Source organism: Prionailurus viverrinus, chromosome B3, assembly GCF_022837055.1.
Source record: "Prionailurus viverrinus isolate Anna chromosome B3, UM_Priviv_1.0, whole genome shotgun sequence".
In the NCBI taxonomy this organism is placed as follows: Eukaryota; Metazoa; Chordata; class Mammalia; order Carnivora; family Felidae; genus Prionailurus; species Prionailurus viverrinus.
Window position 1 is genome coordinate 99,030,501 of NC_062566.1, and position 15,676 is coordinate 99,046,176.

General features: G+C 42.4%; 1 protein-coding gene and 1 pseudogene across 2 annotated transcripts in view; one reads left to right on the forward strand and one right to left on the reverse strand.

Moving 5' to 3' along the window:
- Positions 1-2,300: 2,300 nt before the first annotated feature.
- On the reverse strand, positions 2,301-10,220 carry LOC125168126 (60S ribosomal protein L6-like; annotated as a pseudogene).
- The window catches only part of PELI2 (pellino E3 ubiquitin protein ligase family member 2), a 196,116-nt gene continuing 190,291 nt past the window's right edge, over positions 9,852-15,676 (forward strand). For both annotated transcript variants that reach the window (XM_047863857.1, XM_047863858.1), the window contains exon 1: positions 9,852-10,295. In XM_047863857.1, coding sequence (XP_047719813.1) covers positions 10,219-10,295 — 77 coding nt within the window. In that variant the 5' untranslated portion in view covers positions 9,852-10,218. The remainder of the gene's footprint in view (positions 10,296-15,676) is intronic.

Here is a 15,676-nt window from a genome sequence, read left to right on the forward strand (position 1 = left end):
ACAAAATTTTTCCTGCAGTTTTATTCAAGAAATGACAAGACTATACACGTTTTATTTGCAGCACCCAAGTTACTGTCACATGCATTATTTCATTTGATTTTCTCAAAAACTTTGTGAGATATATAGGCAGGAAATTATTCTTATTTCACAGATGGGATAAGTAAGACAGGAACAAAGGGATTAAGTGATATGGAACTGAGGTCTCTGGCTCTTAAACTTGCCCTTTCTTTACTCTTTTAGGATGCCTTTCTTCTGCCTCAGTTTAACCTCTTTCCATGTGTCCCCGGCTCAGTGGCGATTGACAGTAAGGAGGCTGTCTTCCAGGGCTATCTCACTGTTCCAAGTATGCTTCATTGTCCACAGTAACTCTGGCCTTGAGCTAAGAATGGAAAAATTAATTCTTTAATCATCTATCGTGGAGCTTCTAAAATGTCTGTCTTGATTTTACATGTTATGGTCTCTACATAGGTACATAGGTAACATTGTTAGGTGATTTTGTTTTTATTGTTTCAACACCCATACCTAACTCTCTAGTGATTTATAGTATCACAGAGAAGCAAAGCAAATGTTCACATCATTATCCTGATGACCTGTATGATCTGGCTTCTACCTACATCTCCAACTTAATTTTATAGTACTTTCCTGCTCACTCAGTAAGTTTAGACAACATGGAGTTCATTCTGCTGCTGGTATAGGCCAAGCTCATTTCTATCTTAGGGCATTTGAACTTGCTATATCTTCTAGATGGAATATCATTGTTCCCTTGGATCTTCCACAGATTTTGCACAGGTGACTCTGTCTTGTCATAATTCAGCTATCTGCTCAAAGCCCTCCTTAAAGAGGTCTTTCCTGGTCTCCTTGGTAAGTGGAAGGAGGTAGGTATAGAATAGTATGTTTAGTGTGCTTCCATTTCTGTGTGTTTTCTTAAATATTATTTATACAAATATATACAAGGAATAGCACTGGAAAGATACACAAGAAATTGATAACAGTGGTGTCTACTAGGGAGAAGAATGGCAGGATGAAAATGGGAGTAAAACATTTTTCACTCTGTTGTATTATTTGAATTGTTTACTACCTGTATGTATTACTTATTACAATAATTAAAGCCTCTGTAAAAGGGGGGGGGAGGACCTATACGATAGCCTAAACCTAATAAATTGGAAATATAACAGAAATAAATATTGAATATTTCACTTAGATTCAGTAATTCAGTTATACAGTTCCTGGTGAAATGTGTCCCGCTTAAAAGCAATTCACCTGACAAAAAGTTAAAATTTTATTGACCACAAGTTCAACATGACCCAACCATGTGTCTGTTTAGAAAGTGACTACCTTCACTCAACAGCAGAACACACGTTTTTCTCAAGTACAAATAGAACATTGTCCAGGATAGGTCACACATTAGATATCAAAACAAATGTTAACAAATTTAAGGAGAGTGAAATCATATTCATATTTTTTTTCTGACCACAATGGAATTAAACTAGAAATAGCAAAGAAAATTAGAGAATTCACAAATATTTGGAAATTAAACAACATATTCTTGAATAATCAATGGGGCAAAGAAGAAATTAAAAGGAAGTTACAATATATCTTGAGACAAATGAAAATAAAAGTACCACATACCAAACTTATGGGATGCAGCAAACAGTACTAAGAGGGAACTTTATAATGATAAATGCCTATACTACAAAAGACACAGAATCTTAAATAAACAACCTAATTCTACACCCCGAGGAACTAGAAAAAGAAGAACAAACTAAGCCACAAGTTAGCAGGAGGAAGGCAATGGAGATTAGAGCAGAAATAAACAAAATAAAGAATAGAAAAAATCAACAAAACTAAGAGTTGTGTTTTTTTTGAAAACATCAAAGAAATCGACAAGTCTTTAGCTAGACTAGCTAAGCATAAAAGAGAAAGACTCCAGGAAATAAAATCAGAAATAAAATAAATATTACCACTTCTTCAGAAATAAAAAGGATTACAAAAGTACGAAGAATAACTCTACACCAACCAACAGGATAACCTAAAAGAAATAGATGAATTTCTAGAAACATGTAACTTACCAAGATTGAATTGTGAAGTAATAGAAAACCTGAACAGACCTATAACTAGTAAAGAGATTGAATTAGCAATCAAAAACCTCCAACAAAGAAAATTCCAGGATGATGGCTTCACTGGTGACTTCCACTATCTATCTATCTATCATCTATCTATCTATCTATCTATCTATCATCTATCTATCTATGTATCATCTATCATTTATCAGTTATTTAATTAGGTTCTTTGTAAGAAATCTAGAACACCAATTTGTGAGGGTACACTCCATTTGTGAGAGAAAACACAAAGTGGATGTAGCCCTGAAGTTGAGGAACAGCTTTGTGGGTCCACAGCTTTCTGGTCAACCTTGCAGTGCTCTATAATCTCATGTTTCTCTTTCTCCGTGTGGAAGACCTCACCTTCCTGGTGTCTGAGTTTACACAGCTTCTTCTTGAAGCAAGCATCAGTGAGATATTTGGGGATTTTTCACATTGCTGATATCAATGGTGGAGGTGCCAGTGACAAATTTCTAGTGTGTTCTACACAGAGGAACTCAGTTGAAGGCTAGCAGTCCAGTCACAGATAGCAAGCCACTGCTCAGCTGCTTCAGGAAAACCACCCTCTTGCCCCTGTGGCACCCAATGAGGATGATCAAAATGGTCCCAGGGGTGATACTAGCTTGCAGCTTCCTCACATGCTGACTGAAAGGTTTTTAGCTGTGGCTCAATAGCTTTTGAGGCACATCTTCAGTAGGATTATACCTACGCATTCTGTCACCACCAACTGGTTTTGTGACAGTAGCAAGAACCCTCCCCTTCTTTTTCTTTTCAACCCTGTATTTAGCTGCTGAAAACTTCCTCTTGCACATGGCCTTTCTGGAATACATAGCTGATCGGGAATATCTGCCAATTCCTCTGACTAGGACAGGATTTCAGCTGCAGTGGGGCTTCCCCTTTTTAGGTGTTTTAGTCTTGAGGTTACTTTTTTTTTTCTTTAATGTTTATTTTTGTGAGTGGGGGGAGGGGCAAAGAGAGAGGGAGACACAGAATCCAAAGCAGGCTCCAGGCTCTGAGCTGTCAGCACAGAGCCCCATGCGGGGCTTGAACACATGAACCGCAAGATCATGACCTGAGCAGAAGTTGGACACTTAACTGACTGAGCCACCCAGGTGCCCCAGGTTTCTTCTCTTCAGTATTGAGCTTCTCAGCATTTCACCTGTCATCTTGCAAGATGGGAAAGAGCAATTCCACTAAACATTTAAGGAATTAACATCGATTTTTCTCAAACTCTTCCAAAAAGTTGAAGAAGAGGAAACACTTCCAAACTCATTTTATGAAGCCAGTATTATCCTGATACCAAAGCTAGAAAAAGAAAAACATCAGGCCAGTATCCCTGATGGATATAGATGAAGAAATTCTCAACAAAATACTAGCAAACTAAGTTTAACAGCATATTAAAAGGATCATACACCATGACCAAGTGAGATTTATCCCTGCTGTATGAGGATGGTTTGACACATTAGCAGAATAAAGGATCAAAATCTCATGATGCTCTTCATATGTGGCAGAAAAAGCATTTGACAAAATCTAACACCGTTTCTTGATTGAAACAAAACAAAACAAGAAAAACCTCAAACCAGGAATAAAAGGAAGTTATCTCAACATAAGAAAGACCACATATGAAAAGACTACAGCTAACATCAAACTCAATGGTGAGAAACTGAAAGTGTTTCCTCTAAGATCAGGAACATAAGGCAAGGATGTCCATTCTTGCCACCTCGATTCAGTTAGGCAAGATAACCAGAGCAGTTAGGCAAGACAAAGAAATCAAAGGCATCCAGATTGGAAAAGAAGTAAAATTATCTCTGCTCACAGATGACATGATCTTATATGTAGGCATGCCTAAAAATTCTACCAAAAAAAGCCGTTAGAGGTAATAAAAGAACTCAGTAAAGTTGCAGGACACAAAATCAATATGCCAAAATTAGATGTGTTTTGATGCCCCCACAATGAACTATCTGATAAGGACACTGAGAAAACAATGCCATTTACAGTAGCATAAGAAAGAATAAAATACTTAGGAAGAAGCCAAGGAGCCAAGAGTTTTACACTAAAAAGTACGAAACATCTATGAAAGAAATGAGAGAAGACACAAATAAATGGGAAGACATCTCCTGTTCGTGGATTGGAAGACTTCGTATTGTTAAAATGTTCCTACTACCTAAAACAACCTACATATTTAATGCAGTCTGTCAAAACCCCAACTTTTTAATAGAATAGAAAAAACAATTTTAAAATTTGTATGGAACCACAAAGAACCCCAAAGAGCCCAAACAATCTTAAAAAGAACAAATAGGAGGTCTCACACCTCCTGATTTCAAAACATATTACAAAGCTACAGTAATCAAAACGGTATGGTACTGGCATAAAGATAGACTTACAGACCAATGGGACAGAGTCCAGGAACAATCATACACAAATATGGTCAACAAATCTTTAACAAGGGTGCTAAGAAGACACAATGGAAAAGGAGGATCCCCTCAATAAATGCGCTGGGAAAACTGGATATCCACATGTAAAAGAATGAAATTGGATCCTCATCTTATACCATACAAAAAAATCAGCTCAAATGGATCAAAGACTTGAACGTAAGATCTGAAACTGTAAAACGCCTAAAAGAAAACAAAGGGGAAATGTTTTATGATACTGGTCTTGGCAATGATTTCTTGGATTTGACACCAAAAAGCACCAGCAACAAAAGCAAAAATAGGCAAATGGGACGACATCAAACTAAAAAGCTTTTCCACAGCAAAGGAAATAACCAACAGTGTGGAAATGCAACCTATAGAGTGGGAGAAAATATTTGCAAACCATATGTCTGATAAAGAGTTAATATCCAAAAAACATAAGAAACTCATATAATTCAATAGCAAAAAAAGAAATAACCCAACTTAAAAGTGGGCAAAAGAACTGAATAGATGTTTCTCCAAAGAAGATAAACATATGAAAAGATGTTCAACATCACCAATTATTAGGGAAATGCAAATCAAAACCACAGTGAGATATCTCACACTTTTTAGGATGTTCACGATCAACAAAACAAAACAACCCCCAAAATAGCAAATGTTGATGGGGATGTAGAGAAATTGGAACCTTTGTGCGCGCTTGTGGGAATTTAAAATGGTGCTGCAATTATGGAAAACTAAAGGGAGTTTCCTCAAAAAAAATTAAAAATAGAACTAACTATATGATCTAGCAGTTCAACTTCTGGGTGTTTACTCAAAATAACTGAAGTCAGGCACCCAAAGAGATCCCCACTTTTGTGTTCATTGCAGCATTATTCACAATAGCCAAGTGGTGAGGACAACCTGTAGCTGTCCTGTAGGCCCACTGGCAGATGAACCTATAAAAAAAATTGTAGTGTATACATAAAATGAATATTATTGAGCCATAACAAGAAGGAAATCCTGTTTTATGCCATGTCATAGGTAAACCTTGAGGACAGCTTGCTAAAAACTAAGCCAGCACAGAAGGAGAAATAATGCACGATTCCACTTATACGAGGTATCTAAAATTGTCAAACTCACGGAAGTAGAAAGTGCAATGGTGGTTGCCAGGGGCTGCGAGGAGAGAGAAATGAGGAGTTGCTGTTCAAGGAGTATAAAGTTTCGGTCATGCAAGATGACCAAGTTAGGGAGAGCTGCTGGATAGCACTGTGTTTAGAGTTAACAATACCGTACAGTACTCTAAAAAAATCTGTTGAGGGTAGATCTCATGTTATGCGTTTTCTACCATGATAATAAAAAGTGGGTACACCTCACAATAGCAATCAAAGAAATGCAAATAAAAAATGATCACCTGTCACATTAGCAAGGGTTTTAAAAGCTGGTGCGAGTTCCCTGAGGCAGCTCTCTCATTTACTGCTAGTTACAGTGTAAATTGGCAGGCATAACCGTTTTGGAAAACACTTTGGAAATATGCATCAAAGGGTCTTAAAAGTGTTTGTACCCTTTGATGTAATAATTTTACTTGTAGGAGTCTGTTCTCATGCAGCAATAACAAATGCAAATATGTTTATTTATAAGACCAAAATTTAGAAATCTTCCCAATGTTCCACGAGAAAGGAATGGTTAGTAGAAGCTGACATATATGATAAAACAACAAAAGTGTTTATGAAGTTTATTGACAAGAGAAAACTCACAATATAACATTAGGTGAAAACGGGGGGAGGTAACAAGCCGTATAAAGGGTGATTACAAATCATATTATCACTGCTCTGTCAAAAAATTAAAACTAAAAAAGATGAAGGAAATCCACAAAAAAATGTCATAAGGCTGTTTTCTGGGTAATGAGACTATGGATGACTAAAATAAAATAAGATTTTAATGTCTCCTTTTACTCTTTTAAGTCTGCAAACATAAACATGTAAGGTAGAATATAGAGTGATCAAAAATTAGACTCTTTCTTCTGGAAGTACTGGAAGGTTTTTGATTAGCTTCATTCAGAGTATGGTTAAGACAAGCAAACTTCTTCACTAAATGTTTTCATTCTAACTTAAAAGAGGTAGACATCACAGGGAGAGAAATCAAGGGAACGCCTTACATTATTTATTTGTGTAGTAAACATATGGCCTTTAGTAGCCCAAGAAATAGCATCAACTCCCTGTGGGATGCAGTGAGTGGGCCATCCTCTTTAGGAGAGTAGTTTAGGAGAGATGTAAATGGAATGGCGAGCAGGGAGGGGATGGGCGGATCTGCCCTGGCAGCTAGGTCGGTCAAACCCACCGTGGCTTTCGGTGGGTTGGCAGATGGCACAGCCAGATTGTCCCATCAGCCTGAAGCTACAAACTAAAACAGTTACATTCAAGAAGAGATAAATTTATGCTACAACCGGATTCCTAATACTAGCTAGGGATGGTAGGGGTAATGTTCCAGTGGGCTTAACTTGTGAGCAGAAAACTCTAAAAAGGATGGGTAGAGAAAGGTGCAAGCCGCCTTGCAAAGGGACATAAGTCACCAACTCTGAAAAAGTTAAGTTTATGCCCCACTGCTCTGCTCCCCTCCCATCGCTGCCATTTGATACCACGTAAAAGTGTTCCTTTACTGGGACGCCAGGGTGGCTCAGTTGGTTAAGCATCCGGCTTCGGCTCAGGTCATGATCTTGTGGTTTGTGAGTTCCAGCCCCATGACGAGCCCCATGACGAGCCCCACGATGAGCCCCGCATCCAGCCCTGCATCCAGCCCTGCGTCCAGCCCCACGTTGAACCTCCCATGGAGCTCCATGCTGACAGCTTGGAGCCTGCTTCAGATTCTGTGTCTCCCTCTCTCTGTGTTCCTCCCCCACTCACACAGTCTCTTTGTCTCAAAAATAAAGATTAAAAAAGAGAGAGTGTGTGTGTGTGTTCCTTTACCTTTACCTTTGTAAGTTTCCTTGAAATCAGAGAATGCAAATTTGCAGACCTTGAGCCCAATGTAGTAAAAAAAAAAAAAATGTGTTTTAAAAAAAATCAACTTGAATGAGTTGCGTGACAGTTGGAAATTGGGAAATTTGGCATAAAATTCCGGATATGGGCTTTAAGAAAAGTTAAATTTAGCAACAGTGACCTGTTATTGTCACATGGTAACCATTATCTGCAGAAGAGCGATGCTCATTTTAGATGGCACAGGCTCGGCAATTTGCCGCAGTCCTCACTCAGCCCATGTGCTCATTTGGATTTCCACTTCTGGTGGCTGTATACATTCCTGAGGCTTTCAGGTCTGGGAGTGATTTATAAACCTGGTCTTCAAGCCCTGAGCTGCCTAGGATAAAAGTCTCCCCTGATACAAAAACTTATTCAAAGCAACAGTTCCTAAATAATTCTGATAAAGACAGACCTGCGTCAGAACCATAAACATGCTCAAAGACATGCTGGGTGAACAGAGAGCACTGCCCTTCTGAAAATCAGGGGTACCATGGGCAGACAGCTAGAATGAAGAACCTTCGAAGACTGGGGCATCCTATGGGACACTCTCAGGCTAGTGTTTGGAACTTAGTAGGAGGTTAATAAATATTTGTTTCTATCTTCCTAAGAGCAGATGCAGAGCACAGCAAGGAGGAAATGGAGCCAGAATAGTGTAATGCAATGCACAAAAGCACAGCATGCCAAGAGAGAAGGAGGGAGGAGGTAATTGCAGCCTAGAGAGCAGTAGCAGCAACAGAACAAGCCTGGAGAAGTTAGAATGACAGGGCCAAGTACTATAATAACAGGGGACTGCATAACTATGGCATGATTCCGATAGGTCTTTGCTAGTAACACTTCTACATGGTAAGTAGAAGCATAGAGTCCACAGATGAAGGTAACATTAATCAAACAAATTCAGACAGAAATTCACATCAAAACACTAGTGAGAAGACATTTAACCCGTTAGTGAAGGATTGTTGGTTTGAAGTAAAACAGAATATATATTTAAAAATACAGAGAATTTATAAAATGTGCAGAATAGCTGTATTCAGCTGAAGTATAGAATTTCTGTACTTAGCTGAAACAAGTTAATGGTTTCAGTTTTGTGTGTGTGTGTTTGGCTTACCAACGGTGTAGCTATAGTTATTGAAGTAATTTATTTCTAAAGCCTCAATTTAAAAAATCAGTTAATAACTGAAGTAAAATTTTCTGAAGCATCATGTAACTGTAGTAATAACGTGTCAGAGAATGTTAGGCAAAGGGTGCCAAATGGCAGAGTGGAAGGTGATAGATGTGATTATTATTTTTCTAGCCCTTTCTTAGGGTCACGGCTAATCAGTCATTGTTTATACACAAGGTAGCTTTTGCAGTATTTATTTTTTTAAATATTTAGCAGACTTGGGAGGCAGTGACTGGCAATAATATGCAGTTTCCAGCATGTTACCAGTGCTTAATAAATGGTAAAACAATAAAGTCCTGCATGATGAAAAACAGCAGTGAGTACATCTATTATACCCCAAACCACATTAAAGCCATAGCATAGTGCATTGTCTACATTATGGTAATAAAGGAACATTTATATTCACTAAAAAGTTCACCCAGGTAAGTTCCTCTTAAATTTCTTAGGGTAGTGAAAGAAAGTATGAGAAAAGTGGATGGAGTATGGATTAAAAAAAAAAAAAAGCAAAAAACCCAAAAACCAACCCCCCCTTTTTTTTTAATCCTGTGGAACTTTGCTGACCACAAACCGGGTAGCTATACCCTATACACTGGCAGGGTGCTCCAAGGGCCTTCAAAACTCAAAACTCCCTCTAATCCAGCACCAATTAGCAAAACCCTCCAGATTTCTAGATACCTCCAAGCTTTGAAAGACTTGATTTTGGAAGAGGAGGAGGCGCCCAGGTGCCTGTGTTACAGATGTACGGCGCTACACAATGGCACCTAGAAAGCAAATGCTAACTCCGAGAGGAAGTTCTTTTTTTACATCTAAGGAAACCCGGGACTGCTAGGATAGGCTTGGGAACCTCGAGGACTGCGTTTCCGGGATCCTGTGCAGTTTTCAGCAGCTAGAGAACCGGTTTGCAAGGGCTGAGAACCCCGTGCTGTAAGTTTGGGGAAGGAAGCGAGAGAAAAAAAATAGAGCTGCTCCTTTAAGAACTTCCTTTCCCTTTTACTCTATGTTTACATAACACGGGGGCCGATCCACCGCGGGGCCCGAGGGGGGCGGGAGAGGGTGCTGGCCGCCCCACGCGCCGGAGGGAGGGGGCGCTGGGAGGGAGGGGGGCAGCGCGGCTTCGGGCGGAGGGCCGGGCGGTTCCCACCTGCCCGCGCGCCCGCGGGGCGGCTCAGCGGTCCTGCCCCCGCCCCTCCCCCGCCCGCTGCCCCCGCCCCTCCCGCGCTGGCTTTCTCCCTCCCTCCTTCCCTGGCGGGGCTCCGGCGGCGGCTGCGGCGGCGGCGGCGGCGGCGCTTGGCGCGGGCAGGTCCCCCTGCTGCCCGGTCCCATTTGTTGCCGAGTCCTGCTCGGAGCGGCGGCGGCGAGCGGAGCTCCGGGGAGCCCGGCGGGGCAGCCGCACAGCCACGACGGAGCAGCCGCGGGACTGGCCGCCCCGCGCCCCCTTCGCCGCCGTGCCCTTCCCCGGCGCGCTCACCCCGTTCTCAGGATGGGATTGTAGCGGCGGCGCGGACTCCGCGGGGATCGCGGCGGAGGAGGCGGCGGCGGCGGCCGATCGGGGCTCCATGTTTTCCCCCGGCCAGGAGGAGCACTGCGCCCCCAATAAGGAGCCTGTGAAATATGGGGAGCTGGTAGTACTAGGGTGAGTCCCGAGATCTCCGAGGCGGCGGGCGGCGAGCGCTCGGGGCTGGGTGACTGCCGGGCGCCCGCATCTCCGAGCGGGGCCAGGAGGACGGCTCGGGCGCTCTCTGGGGGCGGCTGGGGCGCCGGGGGCGGCTCAGGGGCCCGGGCGGCAGGCGCCCGGGGAGCGGTGCTCCCCATCAGCGCGCGCGGGGCGCTGCAGAGACCACCGAGACGCGCCTTCCCGGCGGAGGACGGCGGCAGCCGAGGAAGTGGCGGAGCGGGGCCGGCCCCGGGAAGGGAGGGACTGTGGCGACACCGCGCCCCGCGAGGCGCAGCGTTCAGGGACCAAGTCCCGGTCCGTACCGCGGGGGACCCCTGCTCGACTTCCCCGCGCGTCCTGGGTCGGGGAGGGCTGCTAGGGACCGGACCAAGGCGCCACCGTCGCAGGCACCTCGCGGTGTCGGAGGAGACCCCCCAGTTGGCGAAGCTGAAAGGCCGGTGGAGCCCGGTCCCCGGGACCCCTCTGCCCCGGGGGGCTGTGGTCTCGGGTCCCGGAACTCGGAGCGCGGCGCTGCGGGCTTGGCTGTCGCGGGCAGCGAGATCTGCGGGGTGGGCGTCCGCGGGTAGCGCTTTGCATATTGTTATGGTGACCGCCGCGGGTAGCCGCAGCCGGGGGCTGTGAACTGTCTGTGACCTGGGCGTGCAGGCCGGCCCTCTGCTTTCCCAGCCGCCAGTGTCCGGGGGTTGGGGGGTGGGGGGCAGGGACGCGGCTGCGCCTGCCGGGGCCCCGGGGCGCGGGGCCGCATCCCCTCCGTCCCGGGCCGCGGCCTCGCTGATGTGCTCCTGGCGGCGTGGAGCTCGCCCGCCTCGGCTCCCTCTCCGCTTGTGAAAACCACATTTTGAAGATAGTAATTATCCACAATCGTTAAACGGCAGCAATTAGAGACTTCATCTACTTCCTGAGTTTCCTTGTGACATTTCTATTGTTTACCCTTAATAAGCCGGGAGAGAGGCTTCGTAGGATTAAAGCAGGATAAAGTGGGCAGTGAAAGGGGAGCAGAATGGGGAGGAGGGAAGTGCAGGAAACTCGGGAGAGGAAGCAACTTGGATTTAATATTTAGGAGGAGAAAGGATTATTTTCTCCTTTGGATGTGCCACTCCTGGGAACCGCGCTTTTGTCCTCTCTCTTGAAAGACCTGTGTTCAGACCGTCATCTGTGCTGATAGGTAGGCTTCTCACACATACGAGGAGCCACGGGTATGGAAAAACTCAGGGAACTCTGAAAAACGTGTTTTGATAACTGAATGCCTTGAAGTAAGTGTGGGCTTAAAAATAATTTTGAAGAGAATTTTTAAGAGAAGCTTCCAGACACAGTACAGCTGGAAGTTGTCTATTCCTCCTCACTTTGTTGCTACAGTTGCTACAGTATTAAGTGGAATAATATTGGGAATCTCATTACCTATTTTGAAGTTTGCAGATAAGCAGTTTTTGTCACCTGCATCTGAATTGTGCTGAAAAGACAGATGTCAGGGTTCACCGGAAGGAGGGCGGAATGAGGGAGAAAGCAGGAGGTTAGCTGGTCTTATGTAACTTCAGCCCAACCTAATTTTGTGGAGTTTGATTTTGTTTGTGTGTCTGGCTTCAAAGCATGTTTAACATACTGTGTGAACCTGACAGGAAAGATTAACTTATGCCAGAACTTTATTTCATTATTTCCTTTTGAGGAAATCATTGTTGAGATGTTTCAGAGAAGCAGCGTGTGAGTGGGCCTGGAGAGGTTTTGTGTTTCTAGCTGGAAGTGCAGGGCATTCCAAAGCCGTGGAAAGGATTTAGACCCAGGATTGTCTTGGTATCATAGGCTTACTCTAAAGTAGGCTATGTAAATGCATTACTCATTGCATGTGCTTTGTCCCTGACTAATGGTTTTCCAGGAGACACTAAGTATGACATAGTTGGCACTCGAATATTTTGGACCAGACTCTCGGCAGTTATATGTGCACCTATTATGTGCCAGCACTGCTTAGGCATTGAGGATCCAGCAGTGAACAAGCAGCTTTCATTTTAGTGTGGAGGGACAGGGTAAGCAGAAACAAACGAGTAAACAAATGGATAATAAATGGCATTGTCAGGTGTTGCCAAATTTTCAACAGAAGGAGGTTAACTTAGGGAATGTCTGCCCCAGGTAGGCATTGCTTTCTTTAGCTAGGGGGTCAGGGCAGGTCTCTCTGAGGAAGTGAAATGTGAGTTGACATTCAGACTACTGAGAAGATTCTGGTCAGGTTTTTGAATACTTGAGAAGAATTGTTCTTTTCTTTTTTTCCTTCTTGCTTGCTTTCTTTCTTCCTAACTTCCTTCCTCCCTCCCTTCCTTCCTCCCTTCCTTCATGCCTGCTTGCTTGCTTTCTTTCTTCCTAACTTCCTTCCTTCCTTCGTGACTGCCTGCTTGCTTCTTTTCTTTTCTTTTCTTTTCTTTTCTTTTCTTTTCTTTTCTTTTCTTTTTTCTCTTTTCTTTTCTTTTCTCTTTTGTTTCCTCTTTTGTTTCTTTTTTCTTTCTTTCTTTCTTTCTTTCTTTCTTTCTTTCTTTCTTTCTGAGTAGATTTCTGTATATTAAGTACATTGAAGAATGCTGGGGAAATAGTGAGTAGTAGGTAGACTTTAATGAGACCCTTACTTGGCTCAGTCGGTTAAGTGTTTGACTTCAGCTCAGGTCATGATCTTGCAGTTTTTGAGTTCGAGCCCCACATCAGGCTCTGTGCTGGCAGCTTGGAACCTGGAGCCAGCTTCTGATTCTGTGTCTCCCTCTCTCTCGGCCCCTCTACTGCTCACGCTCTGTCCCTCTCTGTCTCAAAAATAAACATTAAAAAAAAAAGAGACCCTTACTAATTCATATCCTATCCATCGGATTCAAGACAGTCCCCTCTTAAAACAACAATAACAATCAAACATCAACTTTGCATATCTGATCATCTGGGATGTAAATATTGGTAAAGAATTTCTAGTAGGTTTTCTTATTGATAAAATTGGTGTTGATGTCTAAAAATGACCAATATTGATATTGATAGAAGCTTTTGCCTATAAAACACAGTGCTTTTTTTTTTTTAAGCTGTTGTGTAACTACCTTTTTGTTTTCCTCTAAATTTCTCCTTTTTTCTTTTCTCTTTTAAATTTCATGGTAAAATGTTAGTGAGAAATCCTGGCAAGCAGACTGAGGAACTATATATATGTATATATGTGTATGTCTATATATGTGTATACTTATATATGTATGTGTGAAGAGGTTTATATGTATAGCTATTTGCATATAGCTATATGTCTAAATCCATATGCAAATATGGGTCTTTTCACATACTGTACAGTACTAAGAGAATTGCCAGGTAGTTAGGATGTTAGTTGGGTCATCACCTTTTTGGTGGATTAATGGAATTTCATTATTTCTTGATTCCAGCCAATGAATGTGTCGTGCCACCACCCCTTGTTGTGCCCATTACGTAATTCAAAGTAGAGAAAATGACTAGTCTAACCGTCAGGTCTTTCTTGCTATTCCTTTTAAGCCTAAATTGGGGAAGTGTCTGGATTTGAGAGTGTAGTGGAGAGAGCATAAAGGTACAGTCAGGAGACCGGGATTGAATCTCTGCTTTCTTGCCAACCAGCGTTGTGACTTTGGATTAGTCTTCTACCTTCTCTGTCTAAAGTGATAATGAAACATGATTGGATTAGGTGATCTTTAAAGGCCCTTCTTGGTGTATACCCTGTAATACTGTTCCTTGGTTTAATGTGGAAAATGCATAGTTAACATTCTGTGTGTTAATTTTGAATATTCTTAAGGTGATGGTGCTAGAATTCTAATGAAAAGACCAACGCTGTGATTACTTTTTTTGAAGTAGATATGTGCAAAACAGGGTTTTTAAAAAAGGTGGTAATGGTATGCGTATATTTGGCTCATTGGTGTTTGATTATATGTTAAGACATTCAGATTTGGTACAACTTTCTGTTCCAAACTTAAGCAAGGCAATAATGTTTTGAAATTAATCTAAATAGGCTACAAAAGCCAGCATAAGGAAGAGATAATCCAAAGATAGGATTTTAGACCTGGAAGGGACCTGGGAGGTCATGGTGTGTGTTTAGCCCTTTTATTTTACTAACGAAAAAGAAACTGAGGCTCCAGAAAGGAAGGAGATTTGTTCAAGTTCACAATTGAGCTGGATCACTGCACTGCCGGGTCACTGTTTTCCCACTTCAAGGCAGACTCCAGCAGTGCTGTCAGTTTCTCAAAGCTTCAGACATTTTGTAACTTGCATGGGGGAAGCTGAATCCCTTTCTGGATTCAGTTTGAAGCGTGCAGCTCTCTTGCTGACTCAGGACCCATCATGGTTTTTTGGAAAAATATTGCACAGTTGAATGGATAATCTGTTTTCCCAGGCTTTATTTTTAATTTGATGCTTCACCAGATATATTTTTATTGGCTCTCCCAAACCCAACCAAGGGGTTTTAGGGTCCTTCAGGAAGCCCTTGAACTTGGATGGGGGCGGGATGCATCTCTATTTTCACTATAGTCAGATTGAAATTTAGCATTTCATGAGTACAGGCAACAAATAGAACTGCTGCTAGATTTGTTATTTGGTGCATTAATACAGAACTGCATACATTATCGTCTCATAACTTAAAACTGTCTTGATAACTAAGTATAATTATTTTCACTTGTAGTCCTTTGTATTTTATTTTATTTTATGCAATTAAACCATTTTTCTGAGAAGGGCTCAGTAGGTTTTACCAGACTGCCAAAGGGAAGTCCTTGGCACCTAAATGGGTAAAAACCTCTACAAATGTGTACTTCTAAACATGACTGAAAATGAAGTATTTTAGTGGAAACTGATCAAGGTCTTCAAAAGGCTAAAAGGTCAGGGATGGGTGGAGGGACCTGCCTTTTTTCCTTTGGATGGTGCAGCATTCTGTCAGATAAGACAAAGCACACTGTTGCTTGAACAGTTTATGGTCTTTGTTTTTTTAAACAAGCAGCTCCAGATTTCTATATGCTGTTTGTGTTTTAACTTTGGCACTTTGCCTTGACTACCCCTCCCTTCGGTAGTAATAAGAAACCTTAAAATATTCCCTAATACTTTTCCTTTTCTCGTCCCCCTCTCTAATTTGGGCCCAAAGACTTCAAACGCTAGTATCCTTTATAAAGTTAAAGGTCTTTTTGTTTTTCATAAATAAAACAAAATCTTTACTGCCACTCAGCGTGTGGGGTGATCTGAAGAGCTCAGATCTGTTCGTGTGGATGGAGTGTCTAATTCTGTAGGCTATTAAGGGTCATGATGTTACTAGCTTTGGGTTGCTATATTTTGCTTTACTAACTTTAGCCTTGTTTGGAGTATGTGGCTGTCTGTGTGGTTTCTCGTCT